The following is a 16,951-nucleotide window of genomic DNA, read 5'->3' as shown; positions in this document are numbered from 1 at the left end:
ATAGGTTAATTAGATATATAAATTTTCTAATGTCAAAACCCACGTCTTATAATGAAATTATGATATCTGGATTCTGGTATGAAATAAATATGATATATTAGAATATAATTAATGAATTGAGTAATAATTATAGGATTTTGATTATACATAAATAATAAATAAATATGTCGCATTCACGAGTTAGTTAGAGTTGTAAATGCTTATGCTATAGCCTATTTAAATAAAAAATTCTCTTGAAATGTCTAAACTTATTTGTTAAATAAAAAATTATCTTGATATCAGGACCTTATGTCGCACCTTGGTCTACGTTGTTCATGGTCATGATCTGCTGGCATGCTTAAGAACCAAAATACGAACGAATAACAAAAAATTGAGGCAATAACGAAGTTGGTGAATTGGATGTGTATGAAGCGTACTAGAATGGTAATAATACCGGGAAGGACTAAGCTCAATACAAATGACACTGCTATGGGTAACCCAAGTCTAGTTGAGTGTGGTGGGATAATTACAGATTAGAATGGCAGCTGGTTAATTAGCAGGATTTTCCTATCGAATTGGCCATTGTTTTGCTCTAATGACAGAGTTGGTGAGGATCGTCAAGGGACTTGAGTTATTATTTTTTTTTCTTTGGAACACTTTATTTTCTGAGTTATGACTTAACAATTCCTTTGAAGTTCCTCAATGGTTGCAGATTTTTAACCATCAAACTGACCCAGTAGTCATTTGTAATAGAATCTTGAAAAGCAGCAGAGTCTCATGACAAAGATGTTAATCGCTCCTTTAATTATGTAGCCTAAAAAATAAAATAAAATAAATTTACTGGTTAATTCTGGTGGATATTTCATACATATAAACTAACGACTAACAAGCTTATATTTGCTTTTGTTTTACCTATGCAGGGGAATCATGTGTTTGAAGTTCCAAATGGCTACAAACTGAAGATAATACCAGGAAGCCCAGGTCTCTTATACTTTAGAAATATGTTTTAATCACCTAAAGTAATATAAGTTAGTGTTGCTATAATGAATATTATGAGAATGTTAGTCTTGTAACCCCTAGTCAAGTTGTTTTTGTTTTGTTTATTTAAATAATGTTACTGATTCAAGTTCATGAATCTCGGTTTGGATTAATTCAGGTTTAGCAATCCAATTAGATCCAATTGAACAAGGTATATATGATGGACAATGGAAGTTGCCTGGAATTAGAAGATAAAAGATTCTCACATTCAGCTAGATTTAGTAGAATCATAGACCACTCACCACTTCAGATGTTTCCTGCGTAAATCATGGTTTACAGCTTGTATTGGAGTTCACCTTAATAATTGTGATTACTAAAATGACAGGTTGAAAAAACGTTACAACCTTTGTCACATTTAGTTGTTTTAGGCTTTTATTGTATTATGTCGATGGCCTTGTAAAATCTGTGTCCCTTCCCCCTCTAATCTTCGAGTTTTCCTTCACCTTTTTTTGACTTTTTTATTGGGATGATGTCCTTGTAACTGACATTGTAACAATGAGAGGGATTCAAGCAATAAATATGGATCTATTTAATTAATTGCAGACCTCTTTTGTAATTATATACATATACTGTCCTTTAAGATCCACCAAATATCTAAAAGCTTACACCCTTGGCTGTATTGTAAAATGTATTTTGTTAAATTGTGTACTACACTTTATTATTTGATTATTTCCCTTAATTTGGTTCTTGGTTCTTGCATCAAATGCAATTTTTATTATTTGTTTTTATATGATAAGGATAATTTGTAATATTTTTTATTTAAAAAAAAAAATTCCTTATAGCCACGGTTTTGTTTGTGGCAAAATAAACTTTTAATCATTGGGATCTAAATCATTTAGCCACGAAATAATGTGGCTAACATAACTGAAACCGTGGCTAATTCAATGTTACCACACTCGTTTTGCCCGTGCTTACATGCGAATAACACCGTGGTTAAAATAATGCAACGCCCATTTTAGCCACGGTTTTGTAAACAGTAGACAATTTGTTTAGCCACGGTTTTATTCATATTTTGCCGCGATATTTGTCGTGGCTAAAAGGAATTTCTGTTGTAGTGTTGCTAAAGTACATACCGACCGGAACTGGGATGATATAATGACGTAGCCGATCGGTGTAAGGAAATTTGAAGATTGTTGTGAAGGTGTTAGTCTGCTGAACCCAGATCGATAAACTGCTGACCCGAAGCATTAAAGTCGAAAGGGAGAGAATTGTTCCTTCTTTAATGCTGACGGCTTGGAGGCTTGGGCATGCACCGCATATCAGGTGCAAGGCTCGATGTCTGATGGTTCTCAACCACTCTAATAAATGCTCCATAACATCCTCATTAATAAAGACCGAAGAAGGGAAAGTGCTTTCCCTACACCTATATAAGGTCGAGAAGACTGTTTGAGAAAAGACTTTTGATGTTCGACCCTCTAAAGAAAAGCTAGATAGTGAGAGATCTCTTTGGAGACGTTTGAGAGAAAAGCCACCATTGTTGGTGAAGATTTATCACCATTGTAGGTGATGTTTTAGAGTTCCTCTAGTGAGACTAGAGAAGTTCGATCTTTTGTAACCTGTTATTTTTATAGTGGAAGTTTATTCTAGACTAGTACCCCGTGATTTTTACTTTTCCGCATTGGAGAAGATTTTTCACGTTAAAATTGTTGTGTGTTCTTCTTCTTCATTTTTGTTTTCTGCATTTTTTCTCTGCTTCTGTGCTTTTTGCATTTCTGTGATTGAAAAAGACAAAGTTTGTTTGCTGTGTTGGCCGACTGGTAAGCAAGTGTGTGCCGACCAACTGTAATAGTGTTAGCCGACCAGCAATATTGCTTTCGCTCAAATTTAAAATGATATGGTGGCATATTTATTCTAAATTTAAAATGATATGGTGGCTTTTTTTTTGGTAGATATGGTGGCTTTTTCTACGTGATACATATGTTGTACATAGTACTGATAATTATATAAAAATAATAATAATGACAAAAAATTGAAATATCAAATCATTTGGGACATTTCTAATCTGTTGGATTTTGTCCCGTTTATTAACACCAACTGCAGTTGGATGAATTCATTTGTCACTCATGAGGTAGGATTTAAGGACATCAATAAAGCTTTTGATTTATTGAGTAAGGGCTTAGGGAAGTTTATTCAATGCGTGATTTGCATGGACAAATGAGGACATCTTATGGAATAAGCCCTTGAATCATGACATGCAATATTAAAAATATTGGACAGTGCTCCTTTCTTTTTTATTTGATGAAAACATTCTTATAAAACAGGTATGCTATTCTATTGCACTGCAAATGCACTTGAAGCACCAGTAAAGTATTTAATTGGGGAGGCGATGGTGATCTTTGATGCTCCAAAGTGTTTTAGTCTGTATACTCCAGAAATAGCATCATTTGGTATTTCCCATTCTATGGTAGCTAAGCCATGCAAGGAACTATTATCTACTTTCCACTTGAAAAACAAGCTTAAATCATCATCATCATAAGTAGCAATCCACCTTTCCCCTTGAAGCATCTCCACTGCAGCAAATGTGCCTTCTGTTAGAAGGTCATTTCTTGGATTGGCACTCCAGAATGTAGCACTTGGTCTATCTCCTTTGGTAAAATAGTCCCTTGCTGGAAAGGCTATATCTTCCTTTATGTCACCAAATTTGATGCCGTCTGGAGTTGAGTCTCCAAAGGGACCAAGTAAGAGGCTTAGTTGTACAGATGAAAGATCAGGTGGCAAAGGACCTTTTCCAATGATTTTTTCCCCTTTACCCATTGCTTGTGCTAGTTTCTTAAATTCTTGGATGTATGCAGATAATGTGTGAGGACCATAGAGTGTTGAAGCAGCCTGCACATTTTGTCATTACTTATTAGCAATAATTTAGATCTAGCTTGTCTCAAGATAAAACCTGAAAGCTAAGTTAGCATGTGCTGCTTGCTTATGCCTGGTATAAAAATGGTATTAAGACAGAGCAATGAAGAAACTAAATTAATCTAAGCTTTAATTAATTACACATTTCATTGGATTAATTAAAGTTAGCTTATTGCCACTCTTGAAGTTAAATAAAAAGATAGATCTTCTTTTAACACCAATTGCTTCTGTCAAAAATGGGTTTCCAATAGGTTTATAGTAACTTGGCATCCTCTTCTGTTCATCCATACCTCATACCGTTGGTGCTGGTATTCTTCAAAAGTCGCAATATATTGTGAGTAAGTATTTGTCAGTCCTGCAATAACAACATGTGTTTCATCATTGAATTCTCTATTGCTGCTAGATATTAATGTCTCCTTCACTGCCTCTCTTAGCCTTCTGCCCGCCATTGTTGTGAACTCTGCAATAGTCAAAGGATTAGAGCATGTGATTCTCCTTCATTCTGTACTTATCAATAATGCAAATTCTGTTGAAAACTTCATATTAAGTTCTAGTATTTTTCCTTCAGATTCAATTCAAGGTCTGACAATGGCAAGAACACAAACCTCCAGGTACAGAAAGAATGATCAATTTTCCCAACCTCAGCATTTGAATTGGAAGAATTGCCGGCTGTACAAATATCCAAAATACTATTGATCAGAACATTGTTATCTTCGTTTACATAAATAGCTGATAAGTACTTAACTGTAGTCTTACCGCCCAAGGATAAGGATCAAACATTTCTCCAGTGCTCAACAAAACTTGCTTTGGTTTTTGACAGTCCACTTGATATTGACTTGGTTTTTTCAGCAAATCCCTCGTAGTTTTCCAAAACGGATTAATCTGCACAAATGGATCTTATTTAATGCTTAATGCACAGATAGAAGAATAAGCAAAAGCTTGATACAAGGATGAGTTCTTGAAATTCCATTTTGGGTTATTTAATTGAACTTAAAATGGGAAGTTGCTGAGTGCTGGAAAGGTCCTACTCTAATGGGGCCTTTGTGGCATGAAGGATAAGAAAGAAAGGAACAATGGCTAATTCTACTTGTAAGGTGAGTTAGCATATGTTCCCTCCTGAAGTCAAAAATTCTATAGGAGGTATGATCCATTTGAATCCACAATCACTTGTGACATTGAAGAGGGAAAACTTGTGTAAGTTATGTCATCCTCACTTCCCCATTGGTTTTACCATTATTAGAAACTTAGAACCCCCAAACCCATGATATGATTGGGGAGTCCTTAGTCGGAAAATGTTATAGCTTCAAGTTTTTTTTTTTTTTTTTTCAAGTCTTGGAATAAGGTAAGGTTGATTCTTCTGACCGGAAGGTTATGAGTTTGAGTCCGGAATGTAGCCTCTTTGCAAAAATGCAAAGATAAGGCTGCAATCGACCCTCACCCCTATCCTTCCAAGTCGGGGAGGCTTGTGGACCGGGATTTGCTCTTTTATTAGCTTCAAGTTTTTACATACTCACTCATCATCATTGGGAAGTATATGTATTGCAAAGCAAGTTTGTGAGGACACTTACCTCTGTATCACCTTGTTGAAACCCAAAAGCACCTGGCCCATCTGTAGTGCCTGCTGCAAAACCAGGACCAAGAGCTGCAGGACAGGTTTTAACCACCTTGTTGCTGTCCAATTCAACTTCGATGTCTGTAAAGTTGAGATACACATGGCGATAATCAATCTTCCCTGTCAGTTCCTCTGAAGCAGATCCCAACAGTTCCACAGCAGTTCTGAATTGCCTATCACTTATGATCATTGTGCTTAATATTTCATCTGGGTACCTTCTCCATGCAAAATTTAAAGCACATCACGTGCACATCTTTTTCTACAAGCATTAGGAAACAAACATGCATACACCTCATCTGTTTATACCTGCTTATATGCACTTGCACTCCTGTTTATACCTGCTTCCTTCACATCTCCTACAAGAAAGAACAAAGCAATATATCAGAATTTCACGTATGCAAGTTTGAAGTAATACCCTCATGAGTTCTTAAACATTCAGTAGTTGTTGATTTTCATAATATATATTTGAAATAATACAAACAACCAATAAATATTTAATAATTTAGATGTCAGTGACAGAAAGAAAAAAGAGCACCAAATTATGAGGTTGAGTTCATTTATAAAAGCATGGAGACACTGAGAAATGTTCACCTATATTCATAAAAATGGAACCAGGCTTGAGGTTGCTATGAGCTTGAATAATACTTTGTTCTATTGCGTTAGCAATGGCATCAAAGGATTGTTTCACGAAACCCAGAGAAGTCACAGAGTAAACCATGTACTGCAGATAACCGCCAGGGCCAGCATGTGTATGAATCCCACTAATCGCTACATTTTCTTCAGTATACAAATTTCCAAACCTTCACAAAGATAATCATTACGAAAAAATCATGCTATTTTTCTACTTATATATGCAGAGTATTTACATGCACTTTCAGTTTAATAAGATTCGTTGATATATATAAGATTTTTTAAGGTATTTAATATTTTTTAAGGTATTTAATATTTTTTGGTTTCTCTTAGTATCCCAATTTTGTTTTTCTGATTATTTTTGGTCTGGACTGTTGAACCATGCAACTGAGTCATGTCATATGTGCGTAACTTGGTGTATAAAGTGAAGTCCAAAAACCATGTTGGACAAATGCTTTTAAGAGAAGATGTGTTAGCTAAATTTTTGTACCTTAAATTAAGTCTCTCAAGAACCTTAATAGTTAGAAGCTGCGATGCCATTCCCGCATCAAGATTGACAAAAACAAACCTAGGGCCTTGAAGGTTCTCAGCCACAATGAAAGTTCTAGCTCTTAGCCTGAAATGAATACCAGCTGTGTTCTGTTCAAAGTTGGCATAACCCATCATGTTCACATCAGCAGCAGGACCAGTCATGTCATAGCTTCCCATTCCAATTAAGTACTCACCATATATGGTTTGCATCCAACTCCAAGCACATACCAAACCCAAAGCAACAATAGTAGGATTTCGCCCCATTTTGCTAGTAATTCCCTTATGTTGATGTTAATCTTCTTATATACATAATTACTAGCTGAGAATTTCTTGGATTTCGATACAGCTCGAGCTAACTAAGTTTGTTCTTTCTTCCTGTCGTTAGCTTACATGCTGGAATCAAGTTTACTTCGGTTAGTACGAATATGAATGTGATATCCAAGGTATACTTCTGTCCCTTACTGGGATCTACAACTTAGCTACCACTGTGCATGTGGTTGCATTGCATGTTCTGATATATAAAACTTCACTTTAAGGGCATGGAAGAATAGTAGTAATGGTAGTTTCCTTTTTGTTCTGGGCATTGAATTTAAAAAATATTGTATTTAGTGAAATACTACTGGTACATGATTAGATATCGTTACCATTATGATCAGAAAAATAGCTAAAGCACACCAATTTCTCTTATTGTTGTATTGTACAACATCTTATACTAAACAAGCAGTGTTCATTTTCTTTTATACATCACAAATTACTTGCTATACACGATGGTTATAATTGAAAAAAGATCCGAACAAATATATATGAAGATCAATGTTATAACATTATGAGTTATTCTTCATTGTGTTAAGGTCCAATTTTATTGAAATTTATTCATAAAGAAAAAACAAATCTTTAACCATGTTCAGAAACTTGAGGTTGCCAATGAAATTATAACGAATATATGGCAAAAATAAATTGTTGTGTAGCTTTCATATTGCTAACTTTGTCATCACTCAAAGCTGAATAAGCTAGAACAGGAAGCAACACGCACGAAAGGTACAAGCTAAACACGACATAAAAAAAAAATTCTTGAGGACTTCAGGCAACAATTAAAGGACAAAAAATAGTGCTTGATACTGCTTTAGTGTTCACTAGGCATTGTCTTGATAATATCGGAATCACCTGTAAACGTCATTATCAAATAATCAAGAAAACGAAATCATAAAATTGCTTTGTAATCTTACATGAAAGAAGGTAGGCAATAGATACCAGGATCAATAATGCTGAGGCAGCAAACCCTGTAATATTTGCCGCATGCTGTGCCCAAATCCACGTTGTCTAATGAGCAATACTACTTTGTTATTGATGATTGATAGAGAAGACAAAAATTCAAGAATCACAAAAATTGTCATGTTTGTCCATTGACAAATTCTCGGTTATCACATCTTTGATGTCACACAAGCCTATTTCAACTCGTAGGCTGAAAATTATAACCATTTGCGTAGTTGAGGAAAACAAGCCAGTGAGTTCTGATTCTGTGAACTACTCATGTTGAGGCACATAAGAAACTAGTATCTAATGTCATAGTCACAAAGCATGTCGAATCCACTCTTTTAAAAAAAATTAAATAAATAAGTGAACTCCACAAAGCATAAATAAGTGAACTTCACATGCTTTGTGTCTCTAACATAGGCAAAAAAATTTATTTATTGCAATTTAATTAAATAATTACATAAATATGACAGTTTTTAAAAATTTTACAAATCTATTGCACAATGTGACGTCACTTTTGGGCGTCACATGTGACGCCTAAAAGTGGCATCACATTGTGCAGCTTATATAATCCCCCACTCTTCCATTCACTCTTCACACCTCTTCTCTCTCTTCACACCTCTTCTTCTCTCACTCTTCATGTCTATTCCCTTTAATTTAGTATTTGAATTTTATTTCTACTATTTAAGAATGAGTTTACGTCCTGATTCTGTTCGTGTTGTGTTATATTACAATGGTAGGAAGATAGAAGGTCGACGAGGTGTCATGTTTGCAGGTGAAAAAAGACCGACACGTATCCAACGCAACGCAACCATTGGCGAACTGCATCAGAGAATTCGGCAGAAGTTAAGTCTTCAAGGCAACCAATGTATCACTCAGAGACGCCCCAATAGATCTGTAAATACTCCTCAAACTGCAATAAATGTGTAATTATTTAATTAAATTGTAATAAATAAATTTTTTTGCTCTCTAACATGAGATACTAGTCTACTATAACATGAAATTACTATTCACCTATATAAAAATGCCTCCTGAGTTACAAGAAAGTTGGAATAGTAAAAGCAAAAGAGCCCATGTTAGCTCGAGTATCCGCGCTTCTGTAGTTGCCGTGTTGGACCCCTTCTCAAGGGGATTTCATATCTTCTCAAACCATAAAGATGAGAAGAGGAGACAACGTGATCCACCCAAAGAATCTCACTCTAAGCAAACTTCCCAAATCCCAAGTTGCAAGCATCTATTCTAGCACATAAAATGGACATGCAGAACCGGAGGCAAGGCATTTTGTTTAACAATCCAGATTAAGAAGTACTTGCAATGCTGGGGAATAAGCAAACACCAAAACCACTTCTAGTTCTCACTACATTTAAAGTTGTTTAATCTCTCGAGGCATGCTGAAAACACCCAATTAGTAAAGCCACCCCGCACTAGATATTTATTTAAACGTTTAAATTCGAATCCCATTAAAAAGGAAGAAAAAGGAACAAATTGGCCAATTTTTACCAGATACTTTATTACCAAAAGCTGAGCATGACAATGCTCTGACCAGGAAGACAAAGGGTAATTAAAAAAGCACAAAATTGAACCGTAAATCAACTTGTTCAAGCCACAAGGCAAAACAATATCAAGCTACTTGAGACAGTATATTGGCTGCCTGAGCCAAAATATCTTCCCTTTCGACATGGTCAGTTTAAGGAAAAACTATGCCTAATAATAATTCAACATAGCAACAAGCACTAATACATGGGCAAATTTCACTGCTGCTGTGACCCTGATGTTGATGTTCCAGTTTCGGCTGGTGCAGACCCAGTCTGTGAAGACCCTGGCTGCATAGAAAGCTGATATGGATGATTTGGAGCTGGTGGCTGTGATGTAGCCAGTGGAGCATTGTATGGTGGTGGGTACTGTTGATAAGGGGGAACTGGTGGCATATAACCATATGGAGGGTAATACTGATGATGATATTGGCCAGGTGGAGGTGGCATCATTGGATGGGGATAATGTTGCATTTGCTGCTTCTCCAAGCTGGGTTTGTTCTCCCCAGACCCAGTAGGCCCACCAGGAGGACCATCTTGAGATGGGACAAGAGCACCCATTCTTTGAGGATCCATTGATGGGTAATAGCTTCTTTCCTGCTGAGGAGGAGGAGGAAGTGGATTGTTGTAGTAAACAATTCCTTGGGTTTGATCCTGGTTCTGCTGCTGTGATATAACTGCTCGAGGCAACAATCCACTATGAGCCACAGATGCCTGCTGCCTTGCTTGATCAGAGACATCTGACTCAGGTTTTGCTGACTGAGGCCTGCCCCACATCAGCTTTAGCCTTAGGCCTTTAATAACCAGTTTGTTGGAGAGTTCTTCTGCTGCCTTTTCTGCACCTTCTCGGGTTGTATAGGTTACAAAAGCACAAGCCCGTTGGAGAACCATTTTGATGGATTCGATTTCTCCATGGGCATAGAAGTTATCCCGCAAATCCTGCTCAGTGACCCTAGCATCCAGTCCACCAACATATAGAGTTTTAATGCTCTCATCCTCAGGAGCCTCCAGAGAGGTCATCTCTCCTGCCTTGCCAAGTAGCTTCATAGCCACCGGATCATTCACCCTGCATGTTTAAAGAACATCAAGACAAATTCTTCTAAAGAAAAACAAAGTTAAAAGCATGAAGCATATTTAAAATGTCATCAACTACACAACAAAATATCACCAGTATCTGTAGTTACAAGGAAATTGTGCAGACTGCAGAAAATTAAAAATCAGAAGGATATAGGCTAATATGAGATTGAAAAAAGAATTATTATTGTATTCATGATGTGGATTAAAAAATAGAAACCATAAGGTTATCCTCGAAATAAGTTTGATACGTATTTGTTGGCTATTGACTGTCTGCTAAATCATTTTTGGCTATGTTAAAAATTAAAGGTAAGATACTATAAAGCCATCTTCATTCATCCATGTTAAAAAACTGTCTTACTACACATTAACATGTAAAATACAAGTAGCAAAAACAAATAAAATGTTACTAAAAGTAGGCAAAATTACAGTTTACGAACCATACAGGCAAGGTACGCTTTTCATTTCACCAAAAACCAAACAAAACAAAATACACGACTTTAGCCACATACAGCAGGAAACAAAGAATGAGCCAAACTTGCAAGTAAATGGAATTACTAACTTAGTAATCATGAAAATTTCCCACTTTGAATCCTCAAATGTTAATGCCAAATAATGGTCAAGTGATAAAAGTTATATGATGACTCAATGTAGTGGCATATGGTTTGCTTGTTGTTTGAAACAAAGCTCCAACAAGCATGCCTACTTTTCATCATAGTTATAGAGTAGGTCATCACACAGAACAACCTCAAAAGAACCAAATGAATGCCTGATAAAGCAACAGCTATCCCCATCGTAAAATGGAAAATGCTTGACTTGCTGCCCAGTGCTAATGACAATACATGGCAAAACTAAATTGGAAGAAAAAGAGTAACTGAAAGAGAGCTCAGGTTAGAAAAACCCACAACCAAAAGTGGAAGCCATTTACAACCATACATACCCATAATAACGATCTTTGATATTTTGTTGAGACAACTCCCCAGTTACAGGCATCTCATGCCTATAAGGGCACTCAGCTCCTCTAGTACACTCACCCCTTATGTAGAAACTGCAAACATGTGCCCGGTTTCTTTTGTAATATGGTGTTGTCCTTTGAAGCTTCAGAATAGTATCATTTGGGCGTGCTTTACCAAAAGAGGATTCATAATCTATACCAGCTCGAGCCTGCACAACGTAACGATTTTAGTAAAAAGATCATCCTGAAGTAATGACTAATATGAACTGGGTGACAGTAGCACATAAATTTTAAAAAAAATTAAATTGATAAAAAAAACAGCACTGCAGAAATTTGTAATTTTAATAGCCGGTGCCAAATACGAATGTGAAACATCAGATTTCCATGGTTGAGGAATTATGCTTGTAAGAAGGCAAAATAACTTCATTGCACTTCAATAAATTATGGCTCTTTGCAAGAAAATGTAATGAAGCAGTTTTGGGTAATAAATATAACTCCAAAATATTACAAATCCGTGTAAAACACAACAAAATAAGAATTCACTCGCAACTACTTATGGATTGAACTTAAACTCATTCCTACTGAGAATTTTACCTAAAAAAAATGAGAAAATGATATCACAAGGTAGATAGATAACTTCAGGTGGAAACTATGCAAAACTGGAATTTAAACAACATAAAAGCGTATAAAATCTCAAAGATGAACACATATGCTAGTGCAGTCAATCAGATAAAAGAAAACAGCTGAGAGATGAGAGCACACAACACACATTATGAGTAAACTCGAGGATCAAGCCAAGTTATCCAGAGATGGCCATATATAATCCAAAACACAGAAGGTTATTGAATTGATTAGAAAATGGGGGAGGGTGCAGACTCATAATTTGTCGTAAAATATTATTCAAACAAAATCTTCAATGGTTTTTTCTTCAACTAACCCACATCTATAAACAGTTAGGGCAGAGAATTGAAACCAAGACAAAGAGAGAAGTGAATGTTCGGAGTGGCTTGGCTCCTTGGAACAATTTTTTATGACTAGCTTTAATGGTTTTGGTAGAAGCTAAATATTTATGGCAATGAGCAATCTACATGAAAGAAGCAAAAGCAGTGGTTCAATCATCCAGCGAAGCAAAAAATGTTGCAGCAGCAAGTGCTACTGGTCACACAAAATGAATAAAGAAAATGTTTTTAAGACACCAGACAACTCAAATAATGCTTCATCATGATGGATTGTAAGACACGAGACAACTAAAACAATTGTAGCTCAAGCAATAAAATTTCAGCAACTACCATCCATAGTTGACACTCTTGGTAGTAGCAAAAGTAAATCTATCAGACAGATGCAAGCATCCCGAATATTGCAAAGCCAATGCATATCTGAAGTTCCCATAATAAAAATGTAATATAAGATATTTAATTTGTCAGAGCACGCTTTTTCATATGCAAATTGAAACAACAACAATAAACTTAGGGGCAAACAACTTGCATCTTGAAACAATTACAACTCATTACTTTCCCCATCTTTAATGAATTATGTTCAACACTTCAACTATCATCAACTATAAGCATGCTTTATCACAAGAAAACATACCCTGCGGTCGTGCTCTTCAGCAAAATACTCCCTATTAACATCACTCTTTGGAATGGCATCATTGGAATCGATACTGAGAGCTGTGTCGCGAACTTGAACTGGGAGTCCATATTCAAGATCCAGAAGGCACACTTGGCAAACATTCTTCAATTTGCTACATGTCTGGCATATCTCAGTTTTCTTATATCTAGCATCTCGACCAGGTCTCCATCTAAACACAGTAAATGGCCGTGTACAAATCTTACACTCCTTGTCATAGTCTGCTTTTGTCTGCATCCAAACATAAACACAACAAAAACCAATTAAACAAACACCTCTTCTTCTTTTTTAGGTTTTGTTTTTCACTACCAACTTCCTGCAACACAATAACCCTTTCGATTTCACAAAATAAAACAGAAACATTCAAAAGAAGAATTCAATCACCAAGAAAGACAAAAAACAAAACAATCCAACAAAATTTAAAGCGAAAGTGGGTGCGGGGAAAGAGAACGAACCATTCGAACATAAGGGCTGTCTCCAAGGCAGGATTCGCAGATGATGGGGAAATCGGAGCGCTCCCAACCGTCGGCTTCGTGGTCCCTCAGCAACCTATGCGCCATGTTTAGGGTTTGGAGGGGTTCTCCTCTCTCTCTCTCTCTCTCTCTCTCTCTCTGGTTCAACAACTACAACGTCTTCCTTCTCCTTAAATGGTTTCACCAGAAGAAAAACAAGAAGAAGAAGCAAACGAAAAAGAGCGTAAATTGCGAATCGGGTTTCTGCAGAAGTAAAACAAGAAGAAAAAACACCAAACGAAAAAGAAGTAAATGCTTCGAATAATAAAGAAAATCAAAAATTTGTTTTCACTTTTATTTCTCAAATTACTTTTTAAACGATGTTTATTAAGATGGACTTTCCAAACTTGATTCTGAGTGGGTTCACTTTTATAAACTTTATTTCAGAACCTATTTGATTAAAAATATTTCTCATCTTAAATGACATAACACCTCTGTACTTTTAAAAGAGATAGACACAGAAAAAAATTTTATTTAAACTTTAAATTAAAAAAATCATTCACTTTCTCTCTCTCATGATTTTCATTTTTTGTGTCTCTCTTTTAAAATGGCATAATTTATATCATTTAAAATGACAAACACCAAACTTTTTTTTTTGTTTTTTTGAAAGATACTTTTTAATTAATTTCTTCTCTCTAAATTGTTTCGTACATTTTCAGAATTTAGATTTTCTAGCTTCTAGTAAAAAACTGTAAATTACACTATATTTCTTAAAAATTTATCCAAGCGCTCTTTAATCAACTCGATTTTGTTTTTAGATTTCCGTACCCATTCATTCATTATTCGATTAATCTGGTAACTCAATTTTAGTCATTAGGTTTGATAAAAAGTGATTTATATTTAGAAAACTTTATTTAAAAAGTGATTTTTGACTAAATTATTTGGATATTATTAATCAAAATTATTTTGAATATATCATTATCAAATCAAAGTTAAAATTATTTTTTTGTATATGACCTGTTCTAACATAATCAAGTAATATGCTATGGAGCAACCGACCCAAAAGAGACCGCTAGACCTAGATCGGATCATGTATTTATAGATGGTAATGTAATGCGGTAATATAATTCCCATAATATAAAAAAGGACGAGATAAAGTAGGATTATGGACTCTCTTTTTTAATTCATCGTATGCAATATCATCTTAATATTATTAATTTTAGGAAAAATTTATTTTTATCTACTGTAATTTTATGATTTATCACTTAATTCTTTGTCGTTATAAACTTGTCACTTAAATCTTTATACTTAAATATTTTTTCTTTTAACCTCACGTGATTTCAAATTTTTCACTTACAAAAATATATCATTTATACCCCTTGTGGTCTTATAAATATATAAATATTTACTTTTTCTAAATTTTATTTTATATAAGGAAAAAGTATCTAATGTTACTTTAGATAACTTTGTCTAATATTCATCAAAACGACGTCGTTTTGTAGTTAAAAAATTAAAAAATTAGAATGATAAAGACTATTATAACTCTGAAATAAATTAAAATTACAAAAATACTATGATTTTTGTCTCAAAACGACGTCGTTTCGGAGAACATTAAATAAGTAAGTTTAGAAAACACAAACCCTTTATATAATTATGATGTTATCAAATAAATAATTAAATATTAAATTTAAAAGTATTTCAAGTTATTTATTTTGGAATTAATTTATAAATTATCTTAACTTTTTTATTTATTATTTAAAAATATATTTAATATTATTTAAGATAAATTAAATATATATTATCAAAATAAGATATTTAATTTCTTTAGATAATTTTATAATACAATCAAGTAAAAAATAGATAAAATAAAATAATATTAGATTTGAATTTATTTTCATGATAAAAATAAGAACAAAAATCATTTTTATTTATCTGCCTTAAATGCATTAGATGAGGATATAAAATAAAAATAAAAAAATTTATATGTATAAAGTTATAAGGATATAATTGATATTATTATTAAATTAAATTTAAAGAAATAATTTATATTTTTCGTTACATAATATTAATTTATAATATTATAATAATATAAAATAAAAGTTGAGAAAAAAATAGGTTACGTACATATAAGATCACAAGAAGTAAGTCATATATTTTTATAACAACAATGAGTGTAAGTGAAATTTTGAAATCATATGAGATTAAATGATAAATTATTCGAGCACAATAAATCTAAATGACAAATTTAAAATCATATGGAGTCAAATAATAAATCATAAAACTTCCTTAATTTTATATAATTTTAAATTTATTTCATAAAATGATGCAAAAGTAAAGAAAATATCGGCTTTGACCAGCATTTTCTTATGACTTTTTATCAAAGTCATGGCTTTTAACCACCGCTTAGGGTTAGATTATACTTTTTAGTAATCTTTACTTTCACCCATTGTTATTTGTGTGCTTATCATTTAGCATCGTGTAGTTTAAAAATAATCACTTATATCCGGTGTGATTTTCCTATGTGTCATTTAATCCCATAAATAACTAAAATGCTCTCATAAACCTACCAAAAGAAAATGCTCTCATAATATAAAATGTAAAATATACCCATGACAAACAAAACACTAAATTAAAGATGAATTGTCAAAAATATCCTGAATTAAAATAAAATCATAATATATTTTATCTTATTAAACTTTAGAAACTTTGCTAGTCAACGACACCAGATCCTTGTTGTTCCAAATTGATGTTTTATCTTTCTATTTCACCTTGACAAATGGTTCGTGAAGGTTATTATATCTGCTACTCCATCAGAAAAGAATATACACGACCTGGTGTTAGATATTACTCTAAGCCATTATGTATTCCATCCAAGGGACCTCCTTCACGTGTTCAATAAAAGGAAGAACATCTACCACATTCTGTACATTACAATCAGTTAGATGCAAATTCTATAAACAATCACCTCAACCTAACACCTTTGGTATACAGTATCTCAAAAACTAGCTCAAAGGGTGAGAGTGTCCAAGGCCTTATAAAGGCCATATTAGTTGCTGATACAACTAATGTGGGACTATATATTTTAACACGCTCCCCTCACATGAAAGCTCATTGGACTTGAAGAGTGGATGATGCAACAGGCCCAGCCAGTCTATCTATGCTAAGAAATTCCACTAAGATTAATTGGGAGTCGGCGATATTTGAACCCGGGACACGACACGAGACTCTGAAACTATGTAAAGAATCACTTCAACCCAAAATCTTAAGGAGTTGTTAAGTGAGAGCCTTTTTAATGATTTATGTTATTCTCTAACACATAATATAGCTAGACGTTAGAATTGGCCTTTGTACAAGTTTTAATAAAGTGATTGCGGATATCTGCTGCCGCTGAATTACATGAGTGTCTGCAAAAAGT

General features: G+C 34.1%; 2 protein-coding genes across 3 annotated transcripts; both read right to left on the bottom strand.

Annotated features, from left to right (window-relative positions):
• Positions 1-3,288: 3,288 nt before the first annotated feature.
• Positions 3,289-6,904, bottom strand: LOC133302745 (neutral ceramidase 2-like). The gene is made up of 8 exons (XM_061502559.1): positions 6,600-6,904; positions 6,071-6,279; positions 5,790-5,835; positions 5,436-5,694; positions 4,624-4,749; positions 4,473-4,536; positions 4,158-4,327; positions 3,289-3,843 (listed from the first exon to the last, which is right to left on the bottom strand). The coding sequence occupies exons 1-8, from the start codon at positions 6,902-6,904 to the stop codon at positions 3,289-3,291; spliced, it is 1,734 nt and encodes a 577-aa protein (XP_061358543.1).
• A 2,484-nt stretch (positions 6,905-9,388) lies between these two features.
• On the bottom strand, positions 9,389-13,827 carry LOC133302748 (zinc finger CCCH domain-containing protein 40-like). Of its 2 annotated transcripts, XM_061502564.1 has the most exons (5): positions 13,540-13,827; positions 13,046-13,315; positions 11,441-11,664; positions 10,299-10,492; positions 9,389-10,181 (listed from the first exon to the last, which is right to left on the bottom strand). In XM_061502564.1, the coding sequence occupies exons 1-5, from the start codon at positions 13,642-13,644 to the stop codon at positions 9,646-9,648; spliced, it is 1,329 nt and encodes a 442-aa protein (XP_061358548.1). In that variant the 5' UTR covers positions 13,645-13,827; the 3' UTR covers positions 9,389-9,645. The 2 variants fall into 2 exon arrangements, with proteins under 2 accessions (XP_061358548.1, XP_061358547.1); XM_061502563.1 differs by having other exon boundaries at positions 9,389-10,492; positions 13,540-13,826.
• Between the last annotated feature and the right edge of the window lie 3,124 nt (positions 13,828-16,951).

The sequence above is a fragment of the Gastrolobium bilobum genome, unplaced genomic scaffold (assembly GCF_033153095.1).
Source record: "Gastrolobium bilobum isolate Gb01-03AN ecotype WA unplaced genomic scaffold, APGP_CSIRO_Gbil_v1 utg696, whole genome shotgun sequence".
NCBI lineage: Eukaryota > Viridiplantae > Streptophyta > Magnoliopsida > Fabales > Fabaceae > Gastrolobium > Gastrolobium bilobum.
Note: the sequence above shows the minus strand (reverse complement) of the source record. Positions and strands in the feature narration are given on the sequence as shown.

Coding starts and splice junctions, on each gene's coding strand:
- LOC133302745 (XM_061502559.1), bottom strand. CDS start 6,904: ATGGGGCGAAATCCTACTATTGTTGCTTTGGGTTTGGTATGTGCTTGG. Junction 6,280..6,599: donor CTTGAGAGACTTAATTTAAG/GTACAAAAATTT, acceptor ATCTTTGTGAAG/GTTTGGAAATTTGTATACTG. Junction 4,328..4,472: donor CATTCTTTCTGTACCTGGAG/GTTTGTGTTCTT, acceptor TGACTATTGCAG/AGTTCACAACAATGGCGGGC.
- LOC133302748 (XM_061502563.1), bottom strand. CDS start 13,644: ATGGCGCATAGGTTGCTGAGGGACCACGAAGCCGACGGTTGGGAGCGC. Junction 13,316..13,539: donor ACAGCCCTTATGTTCGAATG/GTTCGTTCTCTT, acceptor GTTTGGATGCAG/ACAAAAGCAGACTATGACAA. Junction 11,665..13,045: donor CTGAAGAGCACGACCGCAGG/GTATGTTTTCTT, acceptor TACGTTGTGCAG/GCTCGAGCTGGTATAGATTA.